Raw genomic sequence first — 12,526 nt, forward strand, 5'->3', positions numbered from 1 at the left:
TAGACGACTGGAGACAGCTCACAATGCAATAATAAGATATGTTCATGGCCTAAATCGATACGAGAGCTGTTCACCCTATGAAAAAAGCATATGCAATATGAAATTTGGCGATTTTCTAGATATAAAAAATCTGTTACTATTGCATAAAATCATTTATGAAAAATGTCCAGAATACCTGTACCAAAAGCTGCAGTTTGGGAGAACAAACAGAAGGATACTATTGGTGATGCCTCGATATCGTCTTTTGATATCACAATGGCAATATCTAACAAATGCGATCCGCCTATGGAACTCACTACCCTTGTCAATACAATCTATTTGCAACGCAAATTCATTTAAAAAAGCTTTACAGAAAAATCTTTAAATAATCTTAATATTGATAATGTCTTAATTAAATAATGTTTATATTGTCAAAATTATTTGTTAATTAATTATATATGTATTACAAATGTTACTTTATATACTACTAATCTCTGTTGAACTGTGTTAAATGTCATTGATATCTCACATACAGTAATTATAAGATCATTGTTATCTTGTTGTATGTGAAAACGAACAAATAAATCTAAATCTTATTTATGTCGCCTGGTGGACCATTAATTATTTTCATGGCCAAGTTTGCCGATATGCTTGAGAAAAGCGAAACGAATTCATACACAAACAGTATTTAGTCGTCCACTTATTGTAATTTCCAATTTTCTTTCTGAATTCGATGGCGCCCCAGTTGTTGATCATATTTCATTGTTTACTTCAGTTTTTTCGGCTTTTGTAATTGCGGCTTATTGCGTTTTGGCCTTAAATGTAGACATCGCCCTTATTTACGACGTTAATAAAACTAAATGCTTAGTGTTTGGTTGGGGTCGAAGTCAATTACAAACTACGAAAATAATTATTCAAAATGTCGTTTTTCCTTGTGTTGACTCTGTGTTTTGTCTCGGGTTCGATATTGATAGTACTCTTAATTTAACTGTCCACATTCTGAGCGTCTGTTCTAAAGTAAACCTTTTTTGAGGTGATTATATAGCCTTCGCCATTCTCTTCTTATGCCTAACATTTTGTACGGCCTCGGGGTCTCTTTTGGTATGAAGTCGATAACTATACGAAAGCTGCACTCCTAACTTCATGGTATCCTGTGACTTGTTTTTGACAATCGGTCCCGATTTGATTATAATTTTTACTGTGCTCAACTTTAAGGGTGATCCTTTGATCATTTTGTGGTTCTTATTGTATATAGCCTTCGCCATTCTCTTCTTATGCCTAACATTTTGTACGGCCTCGGGGTCTCTTTTGGTATGAAGTCGATAACTATACGAAAGCTGCACTCCTGACTTCATGGTATCCTGTGACTTGTTTTTGACAATCGGTCCCGATTTGATTATAATTTTTACTGTGCTCAACTTTAAGGGTGATCCTTTGATCATTTTGTGGTTCTTATTGTATCTACTTATTTTTATGTGTTTTAAAATTCGGCCTACCCCAATATCTCTTTGATTCAATACATTTTTTATGTAATGCTAGGAATACATCATCGCTTTTACAACAATTTCCTCACCTTGTCCTTGACCTGTCATATTCGGTACGTGTTCGGCAAGGTTATGGAATTCATTGCCTCACTACTTTAAAAACTCTGTAAAACCGTGTACTTTCAGGACAATTTATAAGACTTTCGCCTTGTTAGAGCGAGCTGCCTCACGAACTTTTGTTTTGAATTTTATGTTGCTGGCAATTTTTACATTCTTGTGGCAAATTTGCTATTCTCATTACAGTTTTACCAAACATTAAATGCCATTATCTCATCTCTTGTATTATCATCTCTCTTTTGATCATATTTACTGGCATTGCTCATTACATTTCCATAACCAATAAATTATTACTTTGTAAGCACACAAGTACAACGCGTGTTTTCCTCCATTCCTACTACATTTTTGGCGACGAAGTAGAAAAACACCATAGTATAGAAATGGATAGTACGCAATTTCAAGAGTTTATGAAAGTACAACAAATAATGATATCCCAACTTTTGAAATTAAATAGTACGGGTACGTCGACATCAGCTGCGGGAGATTCATCAGTAAATTCAATGTACATTCCAAATTTTGAGTCGTTTGACTCCAGCAAGGAAATGTACAGCAATTATATTCTACGGTTAATTACATCCAGTTGAAGAACATAACCTCAAATGAAGATTACTGTGCGAAATAGCTTCAAGTTTCAATCGTCATTAGCATCACCAAAAGACCCAATTGAGCTAAAGTACGGGGAGCTTCTAAAACTATTGGAAATTCATCTGGCACCCAAGAAGAATGTTTTAGTTACCCAGTATCAATTCCTTCCTGACAGAACAGTCAATTGCTGAATTTGTTTCTGCTCTTCGCACTAACCTTGGAGAATGTGAGTTTGCCAATGCATGTATTACTTGTGGGAATTCGGTGGCTGACCTTTTCTTAAGGGCTCAATTTATCCGGAGTATACGTACCAGCACCATAAAGGAAAAGTTGATGCGAGAGAAACGTCTAGCCTAACTAGCAGTATGAATACGCCACAAAACAAATAAAATTGTGGACAATAGACAGAAGAAACATTTTACCAAAGCTGCAAAAGGTTCGAAGTCACAAAAACGTTAGTTCAATTATCGCGAACTTGGAATAGAAGGCTTGTGTATTCGGTGTGGCAGAAATAGCCATTTTGCAAAACCCTCACAGAAAACAAAACCAATGCCATAGAAGAAATTGCATCACCGAACGTTTACATCGAATCAGACGAGTCAAATTATGGAATTTTTAAGGTTATGGACGTATACCAAAACAATAAAAATGTAAGTTCTGATCGATATTTTGCTAATGTACCAATCAAAGGAAAACATTCCAAGAACTGAACCTGCCAAATCAATTAGAACCTTCTAATATAATATTCCGTTCGTACACCAAGAACACATTTAAGCCAAATGGTAAAGTGAATGTTACAGGAAGTTACAATAACAAAACTGTTAACGAAGAATTGTTTGTGGAATTTTCAAACGTGTTCACCGAGAAGAAAGGGTCTATACCAAATTGCGCGACGGCTCCACCCATATTTACAGGAAGGAAATGCCTTTCCTTTGCTTATGCTTTAATACAAAAAGTTAACGATGAGTTGGACACATTGGAAAAAGCTGTAATAACAACTAGTGTAGATAGTATAGATAACCTCATAACGGTCATAATTTTCTTGTCGTCGTCGATGCCAAGTCGAAATGAGCAGATGTTGCTGTTTGTAGTACATCATCACCATCTACAAAGGATGAATATATTTCCCAGATACGGTTTACAAAAAGTTCTCGTATCCCACAATGCAACGATGTTTACAAGTAATAAATATAAAACATTCTGCCAAAATGCTGGTATTTTTTAAAAATGTATTGCTCCTGGGCATCCAGCAACCAACGGCGTGGCAGAAAGGAATGTTCAAACAAAAGAAAATGTAACGCAACGTCGGATGAAATCGTGCCATTACAAATTATAGAAACTTGGGAAAGTCATTCAAAAACTGGTTTTATAGATTGTGCGTAAGGCTTTTAGTTTATAAGTAAATTTGAATTGTTTAAAATATGATTCTCTGTTGTATATATATAAATTCTATCAACATGTTGGCCAGAAGGGTGTTGGTTGATTAAGAAATCTGCCCTATTCCGTCGTCTTCTTTTATGGTTTGAAATTTCTTAACGGTTGCCAAATACTTAGCTTGATCAATCCCATGGCAGCCGGTTGTACGCACCGGATTGACCCGATGGAATCTTCATCGGCAAGGGCTGCCGCCTCAGTGTACGTGTTTGTCTTTTTTCGTCATGGGAAAGGCACATCCCGGAGTGCCTTCTCCGTATGCTTCTGGTCCGTGCCGGGATTGAAAAGAACCCCGGACCCTGGTTCTGTTCCGTTTGCCAGAACCGCCTTCGTCATCGGTCAGTGTCGGTGAGGTGTAACCGGTGCTTGGAGTGGGTACATTTCCGTTCTTGCTCTGGCCTAACCTCGCTACGGGAGTATAGTCATACTGGCTATGTCGCTAGGTGCTGTGCGAACATAGCCAGCAGTGGGTCACAAGCGTCGCCGTCGTCGCCTTCGGCGTCCTCGTCGTCGGACTATGTGACCCCCCCGACCTCTCCCGTACGGCAATTTATGCAACGACAGCACCCTAGCCCTACTATTGCCAGGCCAGTGTCGGGAAATGTATCGTTCTTGCAGTTAAACTGCAATGTACTGCGAGGCAAGATTGATGAGATTGTAGATTTTATGAGTCGGAAGAGCATATCGGTCGCAGCGATCCAGGAGACAAAGCTGACTAACACCTGCAGCTTGCACAGTTGTCACGGCTACAATGTGCTACGTAAGGATCGCTCAAGGAATGGAGGTGGGGGATTGGCCTTCGTTATACACCATTCCGTGCAGTATAGACCTATCTCGCCTGCGCTTGACGCTAGTGACCCATACATGGAATGTATGGGGGTAGCAGTCAGGTCTGGAACTGCCGAGATAGAGATATACAACGTGTATATACCGCCGGTTGGTAGCTGTGTCCCGATTAATGGCCAGGCCTACAGCCCCGACATTAGTGGGTTGCTATCTGGCCATAGTCGTCTGGTTCTGGGGGATTTTAATGCACATCACTCGTCATGGCATTCTCCCCTAGGTAACGACCAGCGTGGCATAGCTTTGGCAGAGCAGATAGATAGCGCCACGTTTTGCACGGTGAATGAGGATGCCCCCACTAGGATTACGAGGAGGTGCAGCAGCTCGCCAGACATCTCAATTGCATCCCCTGATCTCCTGAGTGACGTATCCTGGCAAGCCGTCATCTCTTTGGGGTCAGACCACCTCCCCATAATCCTCACCATCGACCGACCGCCCGACTTCATAACCTCTGAGCGCCGGACGTTCATCAATTACAAGAAGGCCAATTGGACTGGCTTCAGAGAGTATACCCATCGCCGCTTCAATGAACTGCCACCCCCCTCTGATGTGCTTGTTGGCGAGAGGAAATTCCGAGACATCATCAACGCAGCAGCCGCTCGCTTTATACCAGCCGGTCGAATACCGCAAGTGCGACCCAATTTCCCGGCGTAAGCAGTGGTACTCGCAGACGAGCGTGATGGGATTCGTGCTATGGACCCCGCTAACCCCAGAATCAGCGAGCTGAATCTGGAAATAAACAGGGTAGTCAACGAACATAAGCGGAATTTGTGGCTGGAACACTTGGAGCAATGTAACTTAGGCACCGGCGCAGGCAAATTGTGGGCCACTGTTAAATCTCTCTCGAACCCCGGTAGACGGGACGACAGGACCTCAGTCACTTTTGGCGAGTTAACCGTGACTGATCCGAAGAGATGCGCCAGGTTGTTCAACCGTCAATTTATTGTGCATCCCGAGAGAGACAGGGCAAGGAGGAGAGCCATTCGCCGTATTCGTGGTCTCCGAGCCGATGAACAGCCATCACAATTTACCGTGGGCGAAGTTACGAATGTCATCCGTGGCTCCAAACCTTCCAAGGCGTTGGGCCCCGACGGAATCTCTACATTGATGCTGAAGAATCTGGATTTACCTGGAGTTGAGTACCTTACCACAGTCCTTAACCTGTCATTGAACACTCTTATAGTTCCCGATGTCTGGAAAATGGGCAGAGTGATCCCGCTACTGAAGCCTGGTAAGGACCCGAGTTTGGGGGAGTCGTACAGACCGATCTCCCTTCTCTCACCAGTGGCTAAGACGCTTGAGGCATTACTCCTCCCGAGCTTCGTAGGAGAATTTCCATTCGCCGAGCATCAACACGGATTTCGGAGACTGCACAGCACAACAACAGCTTTGCATGCCATCACCACACACATTTGCCGTGGCTTCAATCAAACCAGGCCATGTGATAGGACGGTCCTCGTGGCACTGGACCTATCGAAGGCATTCGACACGGTCAGCCATGCCAAATTATTTGAGGACATCGCCAACACGTCCCTCCAGCCAGGCCTGAAACGTTGGGTCGCGAATTATCTGTATGGCCGCCAGTCATTTGTGGAATTTAGGGATAAGAAGTCAAAACACCGTGGTGGGGTGATATCTCCGGCTCTGTTTAACCTCTACCTATCCTCCATCCCACCTCCTCCAGACGGCATAGAGATCGTATCATATGCGGACGACTGTACGATCATGGCATCAGGCCCCCCACCCATTGATGACATCTGCGATAGGTTGAACGTCTACCTCAACGAGCTTGCCTCATATTTCGCTGCAAGAAATCTGAAGATATCCGCCACCAAATCTTCAGCCACACTGTTCACTACAAATACGCGTGAGGTGAATTCTGAGCTGACTGTGATGGTCGATGGAGAAATGATTCCGACCATCAAGTGTCCCAAAATACTTGGCGTCACATTTGACAGCTCCTACACTTTCTCCCCACATGCCACAGCAATCTGCAATAAAGTCAAAAGTAGAAACAAGGTCCTCAAGTCACTCGCTGGCAGCACTTGGGGTGCAGACAAAGAAACCTTGTTGACCACGTACAAAGCAATTGGCCGGTCTGGGGTAAGTTATGCAGCGCCAGTGTGGTCACGTCAACTTTGTGACACGCAGTGGAATAATATTCAGATCTGTCAGAATGCCGCCCTCCGAACTGCGACGGGCTGTCTCCTTAGTTCTCATGTGGACCACCTCCATCAGGAGACAAAGATCCTACCAGTGCGAAGACATAACTACATGCTGTCTAAGCAATACCTTCTGGGCTGTTATCGCAGAAATCATCCAAATCATCATCTTGTGGATAGATACCCACCGCCCAGAAGCCTTAAGGTAGATCTACACGATCTAGAGCGTGAGGTCCAACGCTACAAGAGAGAACCTCTAGATCAAGCGGCATATCAAGCGGGTCTGAACAACATTCATGCAGACACGGTAGCAGACGCGTTAATTGGCTACCGGGTGAATGTAGTCCTTGGAGAACGACCGCCACCCATTGCACCCGAAGAAATCGACCTCCCCCGGCAAACCAGAGTGGTTCTGGCTCAATTACGTTCCGGCAGATGAAGCCGCCTCAATTCCCACAGAGCTAGGATTGATGCCGACGTGCAAGATGTATGTCCCGATTGTAACCAGGGACCGCACGATACACGTCACCTGTTTAACTGCCCGGCCAGACCCACTCGACTCAGACCCAGATCCCTGTGGACGCACCCCATCTTAGTCGCGGAGTTCCTGGGTCTTGACACTCAACAGAATCAAGCAGACGAAAGATAGTACACAATAAACTGCTACAACAACAACAACAACAACTTAGCTTGATTTCACGATATATGGGTTGATTGCAACTTTCTTTTCGTACAGCGGACCCATGTGTTTTTCGGGCGTCCCCTCCCTCGCTGGTGTTGTGGGACATTTCTCGCAATATCGTCGCGCGGTCGGCGTAGTATATGACCCAACCAAGTCCATTTCCTCTTCCTGGTTTCTACATCGACAGGGAAGTGTTTGTTCTTATTTGCTATTATTCATTTGAAATACGCTTTAGCCAGAAAATTCGAAGTATTTGACGTAAGCAGGTCGCTTGTCTCAAGCTCAAAGTTGTGCAATCATATAATAAATGGATTTCACACTACTGGATGAAGATCCTGACTTTTGTATTATGTGGGATGTCACTGCATCTTCAAACTTTGTTGAGTTTAAGAAAGGCGCTTCTAGTCTTGTTGATACGTACGCGTATGTCTGTCTCTGATCCTCCGTCCTTTGTTATTTTTCTGCCAACGTCTTCAATGATATGGTCATTTATACTGAGCGGTGTCAGATTTTATGTTCCTATCCTCATCAATTTGGTCTTTGCTATGTTTATCCTCAGGCCTACTTAAGCAGCATTTTAATTCAGTCGTTCCAGTTTCGCCTTTATGTGCTCGAAGCGATCCGCAAAGAGTCGGAATCATTTCTCCATCGACCATCACAGTCAGATCGGTATTCACCTCACGCGTATTTGTAGTGAACAGTGTGGCTGAAGATTTGGTGGCGGATATCTTCAGATTTCTTGCAGCGAAATATGAGGCAAGCTCGTTGAGGTAGACGTTCAACCTATCGCAGATGTCATCAATGGGTGGGGGGCCTGATGCCATGATCGTACAGTCGTCCGCATATGATACGATCTCTATGCCGTCTGGAGGGGGTGAAATGGAGGATAGCTGGAGGTTAAGCAGTGCCATAGATATCACCCCGCCCTGGGGAACTCCCTGTTTCACTCTACGGTGATTCGACATCTTATCCCTAAATTCCACAAATGTCTGGCCACCAAACAGCGTTTCAGGCCTGGCTGGAGAGACGTCTTGGCGATGTCCTCAAATAGTTTTGCATGGCTGACCGCATCGAATGCCTTCGATAGGTCCAGTGCCACAGGACCATGCTATCACATGGCCTGGGATGATTGAAACCACGGCAAATGTGTGCGGTAATGTCATGCGAAGCAGTTTTTGTTCTATACAGTCTTCGAAATCCATGCTGATGCTCGGCGAATGCAAACTCTTGAGGCATTGGCTACTGGTGAGAGAAGGGAGATCGTTCTGTTCGGCTCCCCCAAACTCGAGTCCTTCCAGGTTTCAGTAGCGGGATCACTCTGACCATTTTCCTGACATCGGGAACTATAAGAGTGTTCAAAGACAGGTTGAGGACAGTAGTATCGTACTCAACTCCAGGTAGATCCAGATTCATCAACATCAGTTTAGAGATTTCGTCCTGACCCAACGCTTGGATGATTTGGCGCCATGGATGACATTCGTAACTTCTGGCGAGCTGCCGCACCTCTTTGTTATCCTAGTGGAGCTTTCAATCTGCTCTGCCAAAGCTTTGCCACGGTGGTCGTTACCTAGGGGAGAATGCCATTAAGTGTGATGCGCAGTAAAGTCTCCTAGAACCAGACGATTGTGGTCAGATAGTAACCCACTTATGTCGGGGTTGTAAGCTTTGTCATTAATTGGGACACAGCTACCAACCGGCGGTATGTACACGTTGTATAGCTCTATCTCGGCAGTATCGGACCTGACTACTATCGCCATGCACTCCATGGGCCTATACGGAATGGTGTATCCCGAAGGATACATACATTTCCCGGCACTGGCCTGGCAATATTGGGGCTAGGATGTTGCTGTTGTGTATATTGCCGCACGGGAATGGTCGCGGAGTCACATAGTCCAACGACGAGGACGTAAAAGGCGATGACAACGCCGCTTGTGATCCATTGGGGGCTATGTTCGCACAGCACCTTGCAGCATATCCAGTGTGACTATATTCCCGTAGTGAAGTGAGGACAGCGTAAGATCGGAAAAGTACCCACTCCATGCACTGGTTAAACCTCACCGACACCGACCGATGATGGAGGCGATTCTGGCAAACCGTACAGAAGCAGGGTACGGGGTTCTTTTCAATCCCGGCACGGACCAGAAGCTTGCGGAGAAGGCACTCCGGAAAAAAGTGAACACGTACACTGAGGCGGCAGCCCTTGACGATGAAGGGTTCCATTGGGTCAATCCGATGCGTACAACCGGCTGCCATTGGATTAAAATATATTCGCTTATCTCTGCGAACTAGGCGCTTGCCCAGCGAGGCGGATGCGCGAAATTCAGTCGCTATTCTAATTACACTTGATTTTGCCCGTAGCAGAGCGTTGCATAGACGTTTAGGGTGTTTTATTCCCTCTATAGTTTCGTTGCTTATCCAAGGTTTTTGGGATGGTCGAACAATGCCTATGATAGAGGTGGCCATCTCCGTACATGCTGCTGTTATGTCGACCCATGTATGGGTGTTATTTTGCAGCTGCAGCTTCTCCTTTAATGTTGTCTTGTATTAGCGTGCTGTTTCGGGGTCTTTTAGGTTTAAGAGGTTGAACTTTGTGCTTTTTGTTTGAGACGTTTTCACGACGGCTGGGCGTAGACGTAGAGTGGCCACTAAGAGCAGGTGGTCACTATCGATGCCGGCTTCTCGTCTAGTTTTCACATCCATCAGCGAACCCAGAAAGAGTTTGCTGCTAAGTACGTGGTCGATTTGATTACGGGTCTTTCTGGTCTGGTGATTCCCAAGTATATTTGTGTATATTTTTACGGGGGAATTTTGTGCCCGCATTAAACAGCCGGTTTCTTGCTCAGAAATCAACCAATTTGTCGCCATTGTCATTCCTGCTACCGCCAAGTTCTTGAATTCCCATGATTGCTTGTAGATTATTGTTGTTATTGCCCACCTTGGCATTAAAATCTCCCATAACAATTTTAATGTCTCCTTTTGGTAAGGACCGTGTCACTGAGTCGAGTTGAGAATAGATTTGATCCTTTGTTTCGTCGTCATCGGATTCGGTTGGGGCGTAGCATTGAACAATGGATATTTTGCGGAATTCAATCTTGCCATCAAGATGCGTTCAGATATAACATTTTATGATGGAAGAGCTCGCTTTGCTTTCGGCGACAGTAAAAGGCCGAACCCATTTATTCGGGGGATTTCATTGCCTGAAAAAATGAAATGGGTGGTAGCCACCTTGAAGATCCATATTTCCGGATTTCGGCCATCGTACAGTACTTAAACCGAGGATGTCTAGGTTGTAGTTTGACATCTCGTTCTGGACTTGGTAAAGTCTCGATGCTTCTATGAGAGTTCTGACGTTCCATGTTCCAATCATAAACCGTGTTCTGAATCCATAGGTCGCCATCGCGGGGTTATCGTGATTTTTTTTAGATGGTTGGCGGATTGGACCATCGCTTCGATACCTAGTGCTGGGGCTGCCAGCGACCCTCTGGGCCGGGCTTTCATCCGCTGCCGACCCTATTGCACGAACCCATCGTGATCGTATTCGTATCCCTGCAAGCGGGACACCACCTGCTTGTGCTAACTCGTTGGTTGGCCACGCACATTTTATTTCTGCGGTATTTGTCATGGAAATATATATATTTTTAAGTATTTAAATAATTCAATAACTTGACATATAATCTGTTGCTTTTTTTAGGCAGTGACATTGCTGGCAATGTGGGTCATACCGTTGGGCATATCTTTCTTTTACGGTTGGATACGTTTTATAATCATTTGGTCGATATTTTCCACGATTACAGCAATAGTAATAAGAAAAGCTATTAGTAAACCCATAGAGGGAACAACTCCAAGGTAATTTCGTCCAATCATCGCCTTACATGTATGTTTCATAAAATTATTCTTTATTTTAGACTGGTATACAAATGGTTTTACTTCATATACAAACTAAGTTATGGACTTGGAATCGTCGGTTATCTGATAATGATGGCCACATTTCTAGGTTTTAATTTTATTTTTAATCAAGCTCCAAATGTTTGGATGGATGTGGGTTTAATGTTTGTTTTCTATGGCCTTTATATTGGCGTTCTGGGAAGAGACATATCAGAAATCTGCTCAGAGAAAATGGCGTCATTAGTTGGGGTAAGTGAAATGCACATTTTTTCCTTTCCTATGTTTTCTATGCGCAAATTAATATTTTGCTTTTGTTTCTCGAATTCTAGTACTATACACCACAAGGTATTCCCACCAGACACTTGGAAGAGAATGTGTGTGCCGTGTGTGGTAATCTGCTCTTAGTTAGTGAAAAAGAAGAAGGCATTATTGAGAATACATATAAATTATCTTGCAATCATGTATTTCACGAATTTTGTATACGGGGTTGGTGTATTGTGGGCAAAAAGCAAACATGTCCCTACTGCAAAGAAAAGGTGGACCTAAAGAAAATGTTTTGCAATCCGTTAGTATATGTTGGCCTTGTTCTGGATATACCCATCATTTATTGATTATTCATTCCATTTTAGCTGGGAACGCCCTCATGTTCTTTATGGACGTCTTTTGGATTGGATTCGGTTTTTGGTTGCCTGGCAACCGCTTATATTTTTCATTGTCCAAGGCATCAACTATGCTCTAGGCTTAGAATAGTCAACATTTTCCTCAACTTCTAGTCAAGATAGTTATACACATTCGAACACGTACACAAACATAAATATAGTAAACTATGTTCTTAATGCCATTTTGTTTTGTTATTTTTTTGTTTATTTGTTTGTTTGAGTGTCCTCTAATTAAATAAGTGAGATTTTTCATGCCTACCGTTGCATATCGAACGGGAAAAAATTTGTAACAAAAACGTAAAATTAATAGTAAGAAGCTTCACATTGAATTTGTACCAAAACAGAGTTTAATTTTATTTTGTACAAAAGAAATATTTAAAATAAAATATAGCGTAATAATGCCTTCGAACTTTTGTGTTTTGCTTTATTCATTTTATATTATGTGGTCTTGTGCATATTTGTATGTTTTTTTTTTTAAGTTAAAGTTGCAAAGCAATAGCTAAATAAGATGAGAGACAGAGACATGTTGTCTGTGCCATTCATGGCTGCAATTGTAGTTTTATGGATAAAAAACCATTTACATTACTTTAATTGGCTATGACAGAATATTTGTTCCTCTAGCCGAACGTAGAATAGCGTTCCAAGCGCCTCGATCTTCTGCGCTCATTCTAAAATCTCTGACACCAAGTTTCGAGG

At 43.3% G+C, this 12,526-nt stretch overlaps 1 protein-coding gene across 1 annotated transcript in view; it reads left to right on the top strand.

Moving 5' to 3' along the window:
- Positions 1-12,239, top strand: part of LOC106093611 (E3 ubiquitin ligase Rnf121) — a 31,842-nt gene extending 19,603 nt beyond the window's left edge. Inside the window, exons 4-7 of the mRNA XM_059366899.1 lie at positions 10,978-11,132; positions 11,192-11,420; positions 11,501-11,736; positions 11,801-12,239. Of these exons, the coding sequence (XP_059222882.1) occupies positions 10,978-11,132; positions 11,192-11,420; positions 11,501-11,736; positions 11,801-11,921 (741 nt within the window). The 3' untranslated portion in view covers positions 11,922-12,239. The remainder of the gene's footprint in view (positions 1-10,977; positions 11,133-11,191; positions 11,421-11,500; positions 11,737-11,800) is intronic.
- Positions 12,240-12,526: the final 287 nt, after the last annotated feature.

The sequence above is a fragment of the Stomoxys calcitrans genome, chromosome 4 (genome assembly GCF_963082655.1).
Source record: "Stomoxys calcitrans chromosome 4, idStoCalc2.1, whole genome shotgun sequence".
NCBI lineage: Eukaryota > Metazoa > Arthropoda > Insecta > Diptera > Muscidae > Stomoxys > Stomoxys calcitrans.